This window comes from Lissotriton helveticus, chromosome 5_1 (genome assembly GCF_964261635.1).
Source record: "Lissotriton helveticus chromosome 5_1, aLisHel1.1, whole genome shotgun sequence".
Lineage (NCBI taxonomy): Eukaryota > Metazoa > Chordata > Amphibia > Caudata > Salamandridae > Lissotriton > Lissotriton helveticus.
Window position 1 is genome coordinate 1,589,472,645 of NC_136065.1, and position 19,755 is coordinate 1,589,492,399.

General features: G+C 42.6%; 1 protein-coding gene across 1 annotated transcript in view; it reads left to right on the forward strand.

Moving 5' to 3' along the window:
* GNAI3 (G protein subunit alpha i3) overlaps nt 1-19,755 on the forward strand; it is a 332,572-nt gene that overhangs the window by 259,156 nt on the left and 53,661 nt on the right. The window contains exons 5-6 of the mRNA XM_078644767.1: nt 11,761-11,889; nt 12,116-12,245. Of these exons, the coding sequence (XP_078500893.1) occupies nt 11,761-11,889; nt 12,116-12,245 (259 nt within the window). The remainder of the gene's footprint in view (nt 1-11,760; nt 11,890-12,115; nt 12,246-19,755) is intronic.

Consider the following 19,755-nt stretch of genomic DNA (forward strand, 5'->3'; position numbering starts at 1 on the left):
TTTCGTACCGCAGAAAATCCCCACCCCCACGCCCCCCATAGCTAAAATATATGAATCAAATAAGTTTCTTCACCTTTTCCATGGGAGAATTGGGTCACTTTTTTTCAGAAAGTAAAGCAGGTGGTTGAGACATGCTAGTAGACGTAGCTATGTTAAAGAAAGTTCTTAAAAGCCCCCAAATATAGTTAAATGTAAATGTCACAAGTAACCATGTAATTATAAGAAGAAAACAAAGTAAAACAAATAATGTGGTCACCGTAGTCTGAAGTATATGAAGAACAAAACAAACTAAAACAAACAATGTGGTCACCGTAGTCAGAAGTATGTAAGACAGAAAAATAATAAAAGTAGTCAGCGCAGTGTAGTAAGCTCATATGCAAATAAAAATGGAATCCAAATTAGAAGCAGATGAAATAGGAGTTTTATTCCAAGAGTAGATAGCCCCCGACATCCTTCAAGTCTTCCAGCATAGAAAATGACGTTTAGAATCTGAATAATGGAACACATTAGAAAATCTAAGAATGTCTAATCTAGTAAATTCCTTAAAGCAATACAAGTAAATATACAAGTAAGTATATACATGCTACACATCCTCCCCTTATCAGAAAAATGACAATAAATCAGGCAAACATAAACACATGCTTAAGATAAAAAAAATATACAAATACATTAACTAACAATATATACATGCCACATTCTTGAGTATAAAGGAATCAAGACAATTCATGACATAATCACGAAAACGAATAGGTGCACTTCTAATTCTTGAAACACCATTCAATCTACCACTACCCTCTCCCTCCCCTCTTAAAAGAACAAAAGAAGGCAATGCTGAATTAGGAAGAACCTCAAATGAATCTCCAGTCCCTACAGGAGAAGTCAAAGCATTTTGTGGTTGGTGATTCAACTCCTGACCAGCAGGAATTAAATTGTTTTCAGCCACACCATACCAATCTGAATTAGAATCATGAAAGAAATTGTCTTCATGTTCATTCTGGCGAATAATGGTGGCTTGCTTATCAGTAATTTTAATAAGTGCATTTTTGTTCCACCAACCTCTATCTTGTAAAAGAACTGCCATGCGTGCCACCCTGATAACTTGAACTTGAGGTGATGAAAATTAGGATAAGCCTTTAGTCACCTTTACAGGTTTTCTAATTATAACCCAATCACCGGGAAATAAAGGTTTCTCCATGACATGCATGCGCTTATCATAGTTCTGTTTGTAGGATTCTTGTTTCTTTACCACAAAATCTCTAACCTTATTAACATCAACCACATTGTGAGGAGAATTCTCAATCAACCAAGTGGGGTTGAGCTTAGAAGTCGGAGTACGACCTCTCAGTAACACAAAAGGTGATACACCTGTTGTACTATGAGGAGTACAATTGTAATTCCAAACCTTATGAAATAGAAAAGAAGAAATGTTCAACCCACCGGCCACAGCGGTTTGAACAACTTCTTTCAACAAACAATTGGCATGCTCCAATTGTCCATTAGAGGCTGGACTATAAAGAGGAACCAATGAACGTTTAACATCCAAATCTTTTAAGAAAACCTCAACATCACGAGACGCAAAATGTGAATTGTTATCAGTGATTACTTCATCCTGTGTTCCTTCAGTGTAAAATAAGCGTTGCAAAAATAACAGCAGACTTCGCATCAGCGGATTTAACAAAAGAGAAATAAATCAATTTTGAGAAATAATCAAACGCAACAATTAAAAATTTATTTTCAAAATTAAAAATAGAAAAAGGACCCGAGAAATCAAGACCTATTTTTTTCCATGCTCTCGTAGGCCATTCCACAGGACAAAGCGGTGAATTGGAAGACTTCCAATGCTTGTCTGAACAAAGACACTGGGGACATTGATCAACATGAACCTTAACCGGACTGTCAATCCCAGGGCACCAATATGTTTGTTTAATTTTATTGACAGTTGCGGTTGTCCCAGGATGACCATCATGAGCAAGAGAAATAATACAATCTCTAATGCCACGTGGATGAACAAATTTGTCCTGCCGCATTAAAATGTCATTCGAACAAGACCGTTCTGAAGCAACCTGAGCAAAATTCCTTTCCTCCTATCCATAGGCCATCCTTGAATCAAAAACTTCTTAACATTACTCAAACATCCATCTTCTTGAGATTTACTAATCCATTCATCTTGAGTGATACCAAATTTCTCTACCACGTCCTCAATAGAAAATACAAACCTAAAATCCTCATCCGAATCAACAGGCTGACTATTTGGAAGAGGAATACGTGATAGGCAATCAGCCCTGAAATTTTTCCCACCAGGGAGATACTTAATGTCAAAATTAAACTCTAGAAGTCTTGCTAACAACCTGATAAGACGAGAAGAAGCTTTGTTAGAAGAACTATCAGTCAACATATACATCAAGGGTTTATGATCCGTGAATAGTTGAAATTTGGTTCCCCAAATATACATGCGAAACTTCTCCACCGACCAAGTACAAGCTAAGGCTTCGCGACTCAATTGTACTGTAGTTTAGCTCCTGCTGAAGACAACGTGCGAGACGCAAATGCAATAGTACGTTCTTCTCCCTTGACTATCTGACTAAGAACCGCCCCAAGCCCTCTAGAACTGGCATCAACTGTTATAATGCACTGTACACCATACGTAAATGGTTTAATAGCAGGGGCATTGACAATCAAACGTTTAACTGCACTAAATGCCTCTTGTTGGTCAGAAATCCATACAAATTTCATGTGTTTTTTTAAACAAATTCCTTAAAGGTTGAACCACTAAAGCATATCCTTTTACAGAGCGAGCATAATATTCGCTCAGACCAAGAAATGTTCTCAATGAATCCTTATCCAAAGGAGCAGGAGCACTACTAATAGCATCCAATAATGAAGCTTTTGGTCTAATTCCCCCACAAGACAAATTATGTCCCAAGTAATCAACATTTTGCGCTAAGAAGTTGCACTTGTTCAAGTTCAATGTGTAAAACCTTCTGATTGCAAAGTACTTAAAACTCTCTCGATTAAAATGTAATGTTGGTCAATTGTTTCAGAATGCACCAAAATGTCATCCTGGAAAGCCTGAATGTCAGGACAGTTATCAAAGATTTTATCCATCAACCTCTGAAAAATACTGGCAGCGGATGCCAACCCAAAAGGAAGACGTTTATACATATAAACACCAAATGGTGTGACAAATGTGGTTAAAGGCTGTGATTTCGCAGAAAGAGGAATCTGATGATATGCTGCACGTAAATCAAAAGTGGAAAAGAATGTACTAGAACCTACGTTTGCGAGCATTTCATGAATTTTAGACAAAGGGTGAACATCAATCAGAATATTACAATTTAAAACCCTCAGATCCGCACACAGCCGAATCTCACCAGAACTCTTCCGAACTACAACTGCAGCCGAAACCCATTCAGATGACTCAACTGGGCATATGATATCTTGAGAACATAGCAACTCAAGATGTTTTTTCAGATCCTCCTTAACTGATAAAGGTACAGAACATACTTTTTGAACAACTGGACACACACTCTTTCAATGTTATAACATGTTCAAAATTCTTGACTAACCCAATCTTATCACAAAATACAGTTGAGTATTTCTCAAAAATGTAAGATAATGCAGGATCATGTGTTTTAAAATCATCAATAGACAAAACAGGAAATTCACCCAAAACAACTGGTTCAGGATGACCTGGTTTAAGCATAATACCCAAAGCAGCTTGGTCGCGCCAGTCCAAAATGTCCCTCCCATTCAATGCTACATAAATCTTGGTGTTGATAATTCTTCCTTTAAAATTTATAGAATCAGGAAAATAACCCCTCATAATGATGTCATACTCCCCAAATGCTTTCGGATTAACATCAGAAGGAAGTAGATGCATATCAATCCACAAGTTGTTAAAAGTTTTCACATCTAAAATAGTAATTGGCGAACCTGAATCCGCCATAACATCAAGAGACTTTGTGCCAATCAATACACTGCAGTTAGATCCCTTAACTTTGTTACCCTCCAGAGAATTAATATGCACAGACAAAGAAGCAACATTCAACGCATCACAAATCTCTTCTTCTGTGTAAACAAGATGAACTTTCCCTTTACTTTTTGGTACTCTACACATGGTAAAAAAATGACCCATTTTTTTACAGTTATTGCACCGTTTACCTTGTCCGGTACGTTTTGGGTTGTTACCAAGATGATATCTTGACCCACACCTGTAACAAAAAAAATTAGATTTGCTATCAACAACTTTTTTGTGTTTAGGACGAGTGCTCACAACATTCACATCAACTACACTAGAGCTATCGCTAGACACACACATAACACTGTTACTTGGAACCATTGAATTCGAACAATTGTTAAACGATTCAGCCAACATTTTTGAGGAAGTGACTGAACACTCAATACTTTTAGCTATAACCATAACTTCATTTAGGCTAGGATTTTTACATGTCAAAATTCGTTCTTGGATTTTCTTATTGAAACAGTTAAACACCAATTGATCACGAAGAGCTGTGTCTGAACAATTTCCAAAGTCACATTTGGTCGCAAGGACACGTAAAGGTGCCAGGTCATCTTCAATTGACTCTTCAGATGATTGTTTCCTTTTAAAAAAAACACATGACGTTCAACCATAATAGATGGTTCATCCTTATATTGTTTTCCTAAACGAGCTAGTACTTCTTCATATACATTCCAAGACTCAACTGAAGTAGAGCACTGAACAACAGGTAGACTGTCAAAAAGTTGTTGTCCTGCATCTCCAAGATGATTAAACAAAATCGCCTTTCTCCTAGACTCAGAATACTCCAAAGCGTCAATTGCTTCTAAATAGTTAGTAAAAACTCTAAGCCCTTTATGCCAAGGTGTTTGAGGTTTGCCAGGTACTTTAAAAAAACAAGGAGGTGCCAAAATTCTATTGTTTGAATTATCCATTTCTTTTCACAAAACAAAAATATAAATGTTGAATTCAAATAACTTATATACGTGTCGAATAGAGTTTCAAAATGTCACAAAATAACACAAATATTTACCAGATTGTGTCATAAGCTCGATGTTTCCAACGATCCTGTGTACAGCCATGAATTGCCCAATTAAGCTAAAAAAAACGACATCGCACTGTTAAAATGAACACAAGTCTTCATAACTTGTATCACGATAAATGAAAGCCTTCCCAACTTGCTAAAATGGCCACCAAAACGTGGTGACGTCACACGCTCGCTAATCAGCGTCACACGCTCGTAGTCCTCGTCAACGTCCTACTTCCGAATGCAGAGAACAGAGGGATACACGGGGAAGAGAAGACTCGCGCATAGAATGAATGCGCAATCAAGTCAGCAAGCGCAAACGGTGAGTCGGCCGTTAGAGCTTATAATAAAGGCAATCCCAAAATCAGGAAAAATGAATACTCACAGGAGCATCTTGAAAACATGTAGTTAAGGAGTCCAGGAAATCATAAAAATACCATTAAAATATATCTCGTTGGTCGGTGGGACTATATCATTTCCTTTAAAATTCCATTTCCTTGAGAAAAATAAATAAATATGAGCAAAAGCTTAACAAAACGTCGCCAAAATATGTAGTAAGCTTATATGCAAATAAAAATGGAATCCAAATTGGAAGCAGATGAAATAGGAGTTTTATTCCAAGAGTAGATAGCCCCCGACATCCTTCAAGTCTTCCAGCATAGAAAATGACATTTAGAATCAGAATAATGAAACACATTAGAAAATCTAAGAATGTCTAATCTAGTAAATTCCTTAAATCAATAATTATACAACTAAGTATATACATGCTACACGCAGTCAACATAAAATTGAGGAGAAAGATATGTGGGTTTGTCCAGGATTACCAATTGTCTAATTGCCAAGTGTAGTCTTTAGAAATTACCAAATGCAGTCCCATTAAAATCGATGGCTAAAAAAAAAAACCAATTGAACAAAATGTTACCATCTTTCAAGTCGCTTTCCTTAGAGTTGTTTGGTGCGCAGTTTCAAGTTGTCTCAAATGTTTTCCTTTAAAAGTAAACCATGACCAGGAAGTAAGAGTTTGTAAGGTAAATAAAAATGGCGGCTGCGTGAGGTCACGCCGTGACCCTATGTGATGACGTCACAGCGCTGGCGTCGTCATACGTCGATCCCATACCTGACAGAGTAATGTCGCTCGAGCTGCATATCGCTGATTGAAAAATGCAGGCACAAGTGGAATGCCGCTCGAGGTCCGTCCCAACAATGTTGCTGGAAAATGCTGCTCGAGATTCCCACGGTGAGTAGGTTAGCCGAACGTCGCTGCCTCTTGAAAGATGCAGCTGTGATCAGTTGGCAGTTGGCAATAGACGGAAGGTAGGGACTAATAAAAATCAAAGCCTTACCTTAATCACCGTTACTATTACCATTATATGGTGTAAAGTCAATCATCCATTAGATCCATGCGAGGTTTATAAAGCGCATGGTTCAATGTGTACGAAGTAGTAGTGATAGTCCAGGAGTACACAGAAGTCAGAGTGTTCAAGAGTCCAGAAGAGTTCACAAAAGTCCTTAATCTTTGGTAATGATATAAACGTCCCAAATCCACAATGGTAGAAAGATCCCCAAACATTTTTTTTAATATTTCAGGGGAGTTGATGCTGGCTAGGCTTGTCCCCAATCAAGCCTGGTCCTCATCGCCAGTATTAAAATGAGAATTCCATACAAGATGAAAAGGTTGATGAATATGATTTAGTCATAAGAGATATCCATCAGCATCAACATTACAGTCAGCCTTCTCTCTCCAAGCTCCAACCCCTTCTCTCACATAACTCCTATTCCACATTCCATGACATCATAGGATTCTGCATTGACAGTATTCCTCAGTAAATTACAACACATTTCTTAGTCCAGACCAATCTAGATGGTGTAAATGCAGCCAAATTTGTCATCAGCTCATACCTGGACACCACTGAGTGTCTGTGCAAGGCTATGAGAACTAGTGTTGTGCTTTGAAGTCACAAATGAAGGAATTCCATTGCCGTCTCCAGGTACATCCAGGCATCTTTCATAGACATGCCTTTTTGGTGGCTGTCGCTTGTTTTGTGTAAGGCTGATTTAAAGAAACAAGAGCTTATGCACGTTCTCGTTGTTTTTCATCTTCAGCCCTGCAGTCCAGACAACTGTTTCACCATTTTAAGGGCTAGACCAGGGGCCCTCATTTTGACAACACCAGCCTCCACACCTGCACAACAGGTTTCCAACCCTTTCAAGTTGGGGGACTTGTGTACGGCAGATAGTGGTCTGGTCATCAGGGCAGTGTTCCTCCCAATCTTCCACCCTTAAAGCAACAACTGCAAAATCCATTTAGTGCCCCGTTAGGGGTAAAATGCAATCTGTGGGTGACCGGATAAGCCACTTACTGCAGGGGTGGCAAAACATCATTCGGACAGTCCTGTAGATTGCATAATAAGGTTACGCTCTGTCCTACATTCTTGACACACCACACCTGTCAGCTAGGGTCAGGGCTCGAAAAATCTGAAAAATTGTACTAGTCCTGCAGGTCTAGTACCTTGGAAAATCCCCTCGACCTAACTACAACCTACTTGATCTCCGTCTCTAAAAACGAGAAAAAGTGACAAGATAACAAGATTTAAAGGCATCTTTATTGCGCATTCCCTTTGTGAACAATAAAAATGCCTTTAAATTGTGTAATATTGTCACTTTTGCTTCGTTTTCAAAGACCGAGGACAAAAGTTAGTTTGTCTTCCTACTCGCCAGAAAGGGCGAGTAGGACAAAAAATAGCTCTTCCTAATCCATTCTCCCTCGCAAATGCTAGCGGGCGAGTGGATTAGTCCTGAGGGTTGAACACTTGTTTGAGGACTACCTGTCCATCTTATGCCAGGAATTGCAGGCTTTTGTAGCCCAAGGAACTGTAGAGTGGGTTCCAGCATTGAAAGCAGGGACTGGTTGTTATTCCAATTACTTTATGGTGTCTTCCTGTGAATTCAAAATTCGAATTCAACATGCTCATTTTGGCCCAGGTTTTTTCTGCTGAGACCTTCCTGGAGACAAGATGGTGGTGTTGAAGCAGGTGGATGCAAATGTTCACATCCCAGTCCGAGAGGGCCAATGTGGCAACCTGCAGTTAAGGGTGGGTCACCAAAAATGTCATTTTGCCCTGCTCCCTTTTGGTCTGCCAGTGCCCCTCAGGTGTTCACAAAGGTGATGGTGGTTGCTGCCAATCTGAAGAGGTCAGGAGTGCCTGGTTTCCCCGACGTCAATGACTACCTGAAAAGGTAGGTTTACCCCAGACAGTTGTCCACCACCTCCAAATGCAGCAAGCTATAGAGGGGGAGAATGAGTTAGAGGGTAGGAGGGGGGAGGAGAGAGAGAGAGAGCTAGAGAGAGAGAGAGAGAGAGAGAGATCAGAGGCCTCTGCTCTTCACCAAAAGCTCAACTTCACATCAATTTGTTGAAGTTGAGGGCGATTCGCTTGCCGTTGAATGCCTTCTCGCCCTCCATCAGAAAGGCAGGTGCTCATAGACACCGCCACTACTAAGTGGTACTGCAACAAGCAGGGTGGGGAACTGGGTCCTCTGCCAGGAGTCTCTATGCCTCTGAAAGTGGCAGAACTGCCAAGGAATTTCTCTGGTGGCGAACCACTGGGCAGGATCTCTAAACACCAGGGTGGACAAACTCATCCCCTGACGCTTAACAGCCCACAAATAGAAGTTGAACCCGCAGGTGGTGAAGGGCGTCTTCCATCAATGGGCAGTACTATAGTACAATTTTTTGCCACCACCAATAAAGCGCAGAGTCAACACTTTTGTTCTTTGGAGTGCCCAAGAAGGCTCTCTTGAAGACGCATTCCACTTGAAGTGGAGATTTGGATTTCTGTATGCCTTCTTACCGCTCTCTCTTCTGCCCAGAGTTCTAAAGAATATCACGATGGACCCGGGCCCAAGTCATCTTATTGGTAAGCATTGTACCTGTAGAGTGTGGTACCCGCATGCCCTCTGCATGAGCGTCTGTCCTCCCATCAAGCTGCCGCTTTGGATGGATCTTCTGTTGCAACAGAAGGGCAGGGTCCTGAACCCAGGTCTGCACAATCTGCATCTCTATGCTTGTAGATTGAGGAAGGACAGTTGACCTTACTTGACCTTCCTCCTAAGGCAGTTGATAGCATTTTCGCGGGAGGCATATGTCTACTTAATCTGTATGCCAGTCAATGGGACGAATTTATGGTTTGATGTGGCTTCCACCAAAGTGATCCACTGCAAGCCAAGTTGTCTGGTTGGTTGTTGTGTCCTTGCCCAGCAAGGACTTGCTTTTGGCACTGTTAAGAGATATTTGTCGGATGTTTCAGCTTTTTTGTGGTTGCTGTCTCGGCATTCTTTAATTAAATCACCTGTTGTGATGAGATTTTTACATAGTTTGCAACATTTAGTTGCACCTCAACTCTTTGTGATGCCACAGTAAGACTTGAATTACGTGTTCTCTTTTTTTGATGTGCACCTCTTTTGTTTGAGCAGCTACACAGTTTCCCATTGAGACTTTTGATGTTGAAAATGGTCTTTCTCATCGCCATAACATCGGCTAGGTGTGTGAGCAGGTTTTTTCTGTCAAACCCCATTAGGCAACATTCTTCCCATTCAAGTTGGTGTTAAGGACTCTAGCTTCCTTTCTGCCAAAATTGGTTACTCCTTACTCCTTTTTATGACTGGCAGACTATCACCCTTGCAGCATTCTTTTCTCTAATGATAAAGAGACTCCATTGTTAGGACTTAAGAGGACACTAAAGTTTTATATAGATCACACCAAAGAAAAACGGGTGGACCATCAGCTCTTTGTGGGGTTCTCAGAGGCAAAAAAGGTCAAGGCTGTGCAAAAACCGACCATCTCCTGATAGATTGTTCTCTGGCTAAGGAACAACCGCAGAAGGCTTATAGGCTACTTCCACCAGAGCTGCCACCACTGACCTGCCACATGGAGTGCCTGTCCTGAATATTTGTCAGGTGGCTAAGTGGACGTTGGTACATATGTTCATGAAGCACTAGTGCCTAAGCAGTCCGGTCTTTTGAGAGGGGCATTTTGCCCACTTGGTTTTGCTGGACTTTTTGATCCTAGTCCGGTCACAGACCCACCAACTGCAGAGGTACTGCTTTGGTATTTATTTACCAGGTAAGGAATTTACTGTTTGAAGTAAGAGCAAGGCATTACCTTTGGTAACCATCTTTCTGGTGGATACTCTAACTGCACATTCCTCACTGACACTTCCAGCGTCTTTGGGTTCTTTTGATCTCCCTACTGAGGTTGTTAATGTCATCTTAGCGGACATGTCCCTGTCATGAAATCTGCATATGCAGGTTAATGGGACAGATTTGCGTGATGGTGTGGTACCCGGCATTTAGACCCCTTGCCTTCAACACTGTCCAGTGTAGTAGTGTTTGCTTTGTTTTCGGCCCAGCAAGGGCTATCTTTGGACATATTTGAAGGGTTACCTGTCCGATATTTGAGTCTTTTTTACATTTAAAAGACCAACTGTGCTTGTTCAAATCGCCCGTTATGCTTTTTATAAAAGGTTTTGCAGAATGTTTCCACCAACACCCTTTAAAATTCCAAATAGGGAGATTAATTTAGTCCTCACCTTTTTGTGTGTACCCCTGTCGAATCAGTGCACAGTTCGATGTATCTACTGCACACTGCGTGAGTGGACTTCATACTCTGTCTAGCCCCCTTATACCACCTTTTTCGTGGAGAAACTGAGCGTGAGCGACATTCCTGTTGAAGGTGGTGACGCCTTTTCACTTGAGGCAAACTCCTGACCACCTTTGCTGTGCCTCTTTCCTTGAAAGAGGAAGAGAATCTCCATTCTTTGAGCACTTGACTTTTCTATTGATTTTGACAGAGCACTAAGTGGATTATAGCTCCTTCTGGGGTTTTCTGGGACAAAGAAGGGCAAGGCAGCCCAGACACAGACCTTCTCGTGATGGATGGTCCTCTGCATCGAGATCTGCTACACAATGGGTAAGAAGCAGCCCCCGGAAGGGTCACTCCACCAGAGACTAATCTGCAACTACTATGTTGGCATGTGACGTGCCTACCCTGGATATGTCAGGCAGCATTGCACGCATTCACAAAGCACTTCTACCTTGATTGTCAGACCCACCAACCTGGAAGGTACTGATTTGGTATCTCTTCACAAAGTGAGGAATCTGGTGTTAAAAGTATTCATCAGAAGAACAAGATATTTACCTTTGGTAATGCTCTTTCTGGTGGATACTCTATCTAAATGCAGATTCCTCACTGCCTGCCCAGCTTCTCGTTCTGTGGTATGGTCTCTTCCATCTAAAACAATGTCAATCTAGGGATCCGCACACTGATGTGTTAAATTCACGGACAGACTCCGCGTCTGTGGGCTGTGGGCGTTGGAAGAATTTCTGAAAGAAACTAGTGTTGGCCGAATAGGTGTGCCCTAATCGTCACTTCTGGAGTTGAACGGTGTTGACGTGCCACTGCAGCGCATGCTGGCACTCATGAGCACTGCTTTGAATTTTCCAGCTCCAGTCTGGCTCCTGCGGAATTTCATAAGGTGAGGAATTTGCAGTTAGAAATAGAATCCACCAGCAATAGCGTTACCAAAGGTAAGTAACTAATTTGTTTCTCCTAAGCCAAGTGACTTTCACTTGCATGTCATCCATTAGTGCTAGGCTTTTAGGTGCTGTGTCTGGTTGATGCAGAGTTGTTCTCGAATGATGTAATAATTTACACTTGCATAACCTGCCTTTTTTGTAGTTATCTTAATGACTTGGAGAGAATCGGCCAACCCAACTATGTTCCAACCCAGCAGGATGTGCTCAGGACTAGAGTCAAGACAACGGGAATTGTGGAGACGCACTTCACCTTCAGAGAGCTGTACTTCAAGTGAGTAGGCAGGCACCTCTTTCCTCAAGTGGAGCAGTATCAACATCTTATTGCTGTTATGGCCAAGCATGGTGTAAACTGAATCCAATCAAAAGACCACCTAGAGGCATGATTTTTTAATGCTAGGAATGCCTCCCATTTTGTTTGGGGCGTGGGAACTATGTTCAGAAGCTGTCCAGCATCCAGACATCTACTTTCAAAATGATCTTGACTTTATTTAATGCAGGATGTTTGATGTCGGTGGTCAGCGATCAGAGCGAAAGAAATGGATACACTGTTTTGAAGGTGTGACTGCAATCATATTCTGTGTGTCCCTCAGCGACTATGATCTGGTGCTCGCAGAGGATGAGGAAATGGTAGGTACTCTGAATTTAAATAAGTATCTGCATGAAAAATGCTTCTCTAGCATTGAAATGTGGCAATATTTACATACTGTCTTGATTTGTTTCCAAGCGTCAGACTAGGAAGTTTAGTGATCTGAAGATGCAACATTGCTTTTGGTACTCCAAGCCTGGCCCCCAAATTGTGAATAGGTTTGGGACATAGTCTGGTCCCAAACAGTGTCTAAGTTAGGTACTTAGTCAATGATGGCCATCTTAGATATTTTTTTTTTTAACATGTACTTTGGTAAAATCTCAGTGTAAATCTTTGTAAATGAGTTGCGGAAGTGGTCTTTCTCGAGGCTCATCTTAAGGCTGGCACAGGAGGGCCTAAGGGATGGTATATTTGTTACATGCCTGCAGAAACAGAAGATATGGTAGACTTCTCTCATATGTTCATACCATACCCATCCCCTGTTTCCCTCGTGACATGGCCATAACCCAATCATGAATATTATCTGAGCTTATGGAGTTTAGGAAGGCCCACCTTCAAGCATATCTATTTATAAATAACGATAATCCACTTTGTGGAGGGGTCCTTTCAAAGATACTGTTAACAAAGGGAGTTAGATACCATACGATACATGCTGACAGAAGATATCACGCCAGTTAAGCAATCCATGGCAGGCTGTACTCAAAATTAACAATTTTAGGGTGACTGTTTGACAGGGAACATGAAAGTATGGGGTTGAAGAGTCAGCATGTGATAGGCGAGTCTCTCCTAGCAGAATTATTGTTGAAAATGATCAGCCAAAATTCTTGTAGGTGTTGCAATAATATGTTGAGGTATGAGTAGTATCCTAAGTAAATGCACATTTGTTAATTTTCAGAGTCTGAGTGCAAATTCTTATGATTTTCTCTGAGACATATAAACAGTAGTATGTCTTTGCCTGTGTGAAATCCCAGAATGCAATGACTTCTCGGTTATGAGATCTTCATTAATATTCATAACCTGTGGAATATCAATGCATGCATACCGGATCCTGGCTCAAAATAATGAGGGGCTAATGCAGAGTATGCGGGACAAGCTACTCCATCACAAATGCAACAGAGTACTCTGCCCACCCAACCATTGCTTTGTTTTCTTTTAAACACAAGGGGACCTTATTTTTCTGTCAATTAAATATTTATTGCAATGGCCCGATGGAGGAGGGGCTGTCAGACAAAAGACATTACATCCTACACTATTTCGGTTGGACCAGGAAATGTCTATTTTGTCCGCACCGTGGCCCCCTCCCCCACCCCCTTTATGAATTTGTTTCTGAGCAACAAAAAAATAGTAAAGGTTTGATGGACATCCGTCCTAACGGACACCGCCTGTCTACCAAATATATTGTGCATTAAATGTAACCGCCATTATGTTCCTTTCAATGTACAGAGAGGACCGGTAGGCCAGCGGTCATGTTTTATTCGACACATTTGTCTGTCAGGGTGACTAAGGAAATATCCTCCGCCACCCTGATGGTCTGTCAAACTCACTATCCAGTACCACAAAATGTTAAATGTATACAGTATTAGTTTAAAATAAATTGCTTGTAGCTGCACTGATGCTGCAATGTGGTATTTAATCAGCAGATATAGGCTGTTGAAAGTGTCACACAAGCAGAAAAATAAATTATGGTATGCTTGATGGCATTTATAAGAGCAAGATAATGTTTGGACATGTATCCTCTGACCCTGCTCGCAGGCAGGTCGCTCCCCACGCTGCTGCACAGCTCTGCCTGGATTATTTTTGCCTAATCGTGTAGATTTCCCCTTTGCCCAAATTGCTTTCTTGCCCAGACTTGTTTTTATTCCTCTGTACCTGTACTTGTTTTCTTGCCCAGACTTGTTTTTATTCCTCTGTGCCTGTACTTGTTTTCTTGCCTAAACTTGATGTTCGAGGCATATGAGCTGCAGATACTACACTTTTGCATTAGATCGCCACCTGGTGTTGGGCTTCGATGATTGCATGTTGTTGTCGTCTTGGTAGAAGTCTTTTGTAGTCACGAGATAGGTGACTCCTCCCTTGGACGAAAGTGCGCATGGGCATCGACTCCATCCTTAGATTGTTTTTTCCGCCACTGGGTTCGGATGAACTTTTTCCTCTCCACCTCGAAATATACTTTTCAAGTACTTTGAAGCGCAAAAAATCATTAAAACTTTACCTAACTACCTTCGATATCGACTAACATCGTTTCGACTCTATCAGCTCGATCCCGGTCGTCGACGCGGGCCGTTGGGCCTATCCACGCCGTGAGGCCTACACCTCATAGAAAGGACGCTATTTAAGTAATGCCCCTGGTGTGGAGCAAAGTTTCCACACAGTAACCACCACGAGGTCTGCAACCTGTGCTTATCGCCAGAACACGATGAGTCCAGCTGTACAGCCTGCGCATACTTTCGATTCAAGAAAACCATCTGAGATCGGAGGGCCCGTCGACGCGACATGCAGAGATCAGCTCCGGAACCGGTGGACACTTCGACGAGGAGGTTCCGTTCGTTCCCAAAGAAGATTCCGATGCTCTCCAAATCGTGTCAGAGGCAGACGACTCCGATGACTCCATACCATCGGGTCAGCGCGTGAGTACTACTGCCCCTGCACCGCACACAGCACCCAGATCGAAAGCAACGGTCAACACTCTGCCTCGGGGGCCCAGTCGCGACCGAAACCCACTTCGAAAGCCCCGCCATCGTGCCCGGCTTCGAAGAAAGTAATTAAGCCTTCCGGTAGCTCTTTACCGAGCAAGCCGCACGTGCCTATCCCACAAGCTCCCTCAGCACCGAAACCGAAAGAAGTTTCGGCTCCAAGACCGTCGACTTCGAAAGACAAAGGTACGAAGCCAGCGTCCGAAGCCGACGAGACCAGCTTCCACTACCGAAGACGACCAACAAGGCCTGATTCTGATGCACCCAAGCCCTCGAAACAGACTACGACACCGAAAAAACAACACCTTTGGTGCCGAAAACTACGCCAAAGGACAATGTAACATCTCCTAAGGCTAAAGATAAGCAGCAACCTCGTCCGGAACCGAAAAAATTGGCGCCGACAAAGGTTCCACAAGGAGAAAAACTTTTCCAACCAGATCCTCTACAAAACAAGATCTACATTGACCCAAAACAGGTGCTGTATCCACTATACCACACAAGAAGAGGCAGGCAGATAAAACACCCACACCTGTAGTACCTGCCAAGAAGAAGGACTCTGCCACATCTCCTATGCACCCTTCTTCTCCTATACTTCCTTCTCCTTCATCCCCTGTTCCTCTTAACATTTCACCACAGATTTCTCCTCCACATTCTCCTAATCTGTCTTCACACTCACCTCAAAAGGATGATGAGTATAGTCTAGGGAGAGGGATAGACCAAGATGAGCCTTTCCCATACCCTTTAAATGATCCAGACTGGGAGTACCCAAACCCACGGGATGTACCAGATATTCCTGACCCACAGTCATACCCATCAAAACCTTCTCCCCCAGAAGATAACATTGGTTTTGGGCACCTATTGAACAGAGCTGCCATTTACCATGGGGTCACTATGCATTCTGATGAGGCAGAGGAAGATTTTCTATTAGACACATTTGAACAATCGCAAAGGTCTGTTCAAATTCTTCCTATGATCAAAGGGGTCATCAAACATGCTCCAGAGGTATTTAAAGACCCTGTACGTACTAGGATCCTAAAACCTAGAATTAAGAAAAAATATAGGCCTGCACCTGTGGATCCAGCCTACATTAAAGGACAACTACCATTAGATTCACTAGTTGTATCAAATGCTAGGAAAAGGGCAAACTCACAAACGTCAGGTGAGGCACCCCCACCTGACAAAGAATCTAAAGTTATAGATGCTTCAGGCAAAAGAATAGCTGCGCAAGCTCCTAACATATGGCGTATAGTTAACACACAAGCCCTCCTTTCAAGATATGACAGGGCTCATTATGATCAGTTGGAGAAACTACTAGAACATCTACCTGACCAATATAAAACGCAGGCAAACGACCTTATACAAGAAGGCAAGCTAATTCCCAATGCTTCAATCAAGTGTGCACTTGATGTGACAGACACTGCGTCTAGAGCTGTGAACATTAGTGTCCTACTTAGAAGACATGCATGGCTATGCATTTCAGGATTTAAACAGGAAGTGCAAACTACCATTTTAAATCAACCATTTAATCAAAATGAATTGTTTGGACCAGAGGTAGACACAGCACTTGAAAAGACGAAGAAGGATACAGATACTGCCAAATATATGGGAGCTTTACAATCCATTACAACAAAAGGACTGGGCTGTTCCTGGGGTATGTGTGCATGTCACTGGAGTGTGGATATGGAATGGTGGTTAAATGGTAACCTACTAATGGGTATCCATTTTGTTGGATATGCTGGCCTCACACACCTTTGCAGGTGTCATGCTTCATCATAGGCAATGCTCCTCGTTGGGTAGGCGGTGCAATTCCCAACGGGCAATACCTCAAAGAGGGGCTCTTTGGTGGAGATCTTTTTATCCAAATGCCTATGGGTGAAGTGCGGGTGAGGGGCCAGAGTGTTGTAGACGGAAATGTGAATTAAAATGAAGCAAGGGTACCGGAAGTAACTTTATTCGGGTGGTCCCACGCGTCAACTAAAAACAGTAGTTAGTTTGGGAGGTCTGGAAAGTAATGTTTTCCACGCTCAAGACTATACTAAGAAGTGTAGATAGTGGGCGACAAGTTTCTCGCTAAGGGTACATTGACCGGCGATTCATCAGGACCTATCAAAAAGTACTCGCAGTCTACAATATAGCTGATCTATCTAGGTATCAGTGTTGGGAATGAAGTACCTGCATATACATTGTTCCTTGCCTGAATTTGGAAACAAAAAAAAGAGAGAATGGGAATTACATATTAGAAGCAGGTACGGTACAGTGAACCGCACGCATTGTGACCTGGTGCACACAGTGGCATGCTAGTGAGGGTGCCTACTAGCATGAAGTAAAAAGTAAAAACACGCAAGTGAGTCATCTCCACAGGGAGCATTGGTGAGTGACATGCTCTAGTGGAGAAGTTTGGATTAAAACATATCTTGTAACATTAAAAACATTAGGATCAGCAGCATTTATCTTAATGGTTCTTAATAACCCAACTCACCTAGAGGTCAATTTTTAAATGTAACAGAAGAACCTGGTGGGATGAACATCGGTGAGTCAAGCCTCTGTGGCGAAGGCTGGAATGAAAACAGGGGAGGAATGGGAACAACATGCATGATGATGTCGAAAAACGGTGCATATAACCACTTAGATAATCTATTCCTGATGTTTCTTGGTCGTCTAGGTATATATAACAATTGTGGCCATTGAGGGTCTGTTGTTTATGCACGTTACAGTTCCCCCTTTGTGTTGTTCTAGTCCCATTAAATAGCGAGTGAGTCGGCCCAAAATGGCTTGTACATAGAGTGCACTTAAGTTACACAGGTTTAGGGTGTTACGTCTTCTATTGCTTAACCCTACTTGGATTGGGTAAGGACAAACCGGGCAGTTGTGTTCCCCCAGCACGGGCGTGGTCGCCGACATACAGCCAGTTTGGAGTGTATTGTGTGAGCGCCTAGGTCGCCGCCAAGAGTAGATAGGTCTAGAGTGGGCACTCCTTTAGCCAGCAGGGGTGTTGTTGCCTCCAGATAGGTTTGTAATGTGCTGGTAAGTTGTTACCCCTTCGCGGCAGAATGCCCCCTTCGAAGTGTGCTAAGTTCACTTCGTTTGCATTAGTTTAGGTAAATTCTGTGCGTGGTCACTTACTTCATGCTCCCGTGTCCGCGTTCCTCAACCTACCCCTCTCCGCCAGGACCGGATAGTAACGATTGGTATGGCGGTTCCGTTATTTATTTTCATTTAGGGCGGGGCAAGTAAGGAGGGCTTCCCGGGAGCCAACAGGTCATGTGATTGACGCAATTTATGTTGTGGCCATTTTGTAGTGGTGTAAAGAGGGGCCATTGTCTATTAACCCAGGCGCATAAATCTGCACATGGCGGTGGCTGAAAATAGCCTCATGCGTATTGTGCTTGGTGTTGGGATAAATATTCGCATGTTCAGAGTGGCTGCATGACATGCGGCCCGGTAACAGGTTGGTTAATCGTATCCTAATTGTAAACTCGGCCAGGTCATGTGATTGTCACAGTTGTTGTGGCGGCCATTTTGTAGTGTTGCTCGAGTGGTAAATATCTTGATTGTGTCAAGCACATAGGCCGGGAAAGGCATATCATACTGTATGCTGTAGTAAGTAAACGCATGGATAGCATAGCTGACTTCTATTGGGTTCAGTATCAGGTCGGTTATTCCTATGCCAATTAACTCGTCATGGTCCTGCTAGTGGTAGGATAATCGGAGTGTCATCAATGGGAAATTGTATAATGTGTAGACCAGCGTGGGTGCAGTGCCTGTGTTATTATAGAGAACTCCAGGGGATGTCCTCGTTTAATCCCTTCCTGTCTGAGGCCAGACGATGAATCCATCTTTGCTCCCTAAAGAAGAGGTTCTGTTTCGATATGTTTGGGCTTGCTTCTATTATCAGCCATTTTAAGGAGTCTGCTGTATGGTTAGTCTCTAAATAACGCCTACATATCTTTGTATTGTTCTTTCTGCAGCGAAAGTTACTACGATGTTCTGAGATGCGTAGTTTGATTGGCCGAGTGGTCATTCCCACATATTGGAGTCCACAGGGGCATAGTAGTAAATATACACAGTTAGGTGTGTTATAATTTGTGTGTCCACTTAGTTCCCACGTGAAAGACTCTGTGAGTTGGACAGTCTTGTGTATTGTAGTGAATGGGCACGCGCTGCATGATCCACAGGGATAGTGCCCTTTCACGGGTGGTAATTGCCACAGGGTAGTCTGGGCGGCTGAACTTTGTTTTTTGGGTCTTGTATTTATAAGTATGTCCTTCACATTTTTAGATCTCTTGAAGGCAAACCTGGGAGGTTCAAGAGAGAGGTTGCCTGTACTTAGAATTTTCCAGTGGCGCATAATGATTTTCTTAACCTCGTTTGAGGCTGGCGTGAAGGTGGTGACGCATGTCATAGGTTCATTTACTTTAGGGATAGGGACCCTGTGTTCCAGGAGTGCTCCTCTGTGGTTATTCTGGGCTCTTTTCTGCGCTCTTGCTATTTCCCTACATGGGTACCCCCTATCAGTCAGATTCCTGGATAGAATACTAGACTGGGTTCTGTACTCAGATAGGCTGCTGCAATTACGCCTTACTCTCAAAAACTGCCCAACGGGTAGGTTAGCTCGCAGCACTTTTGGATGTTGGCTATTGTAGTGGAGTAGGCTATTGCGGTCAGTTGGTTTTCTGAACATGGTTGTATTTAATTGCCCTTCCGTTAGCCTGATTGTCAGGTCAAGGAAGGAAATCTGTGTGACCGAGGCCGTCATTGTGAAGTGTAGGTATGTATTCAGCGTGTTGACCCATTCAAAGAATTCATTGAGGGAGTCCCTGGTGCCAGCCCAGAAGAACAGAATGTCATCGATGAATCT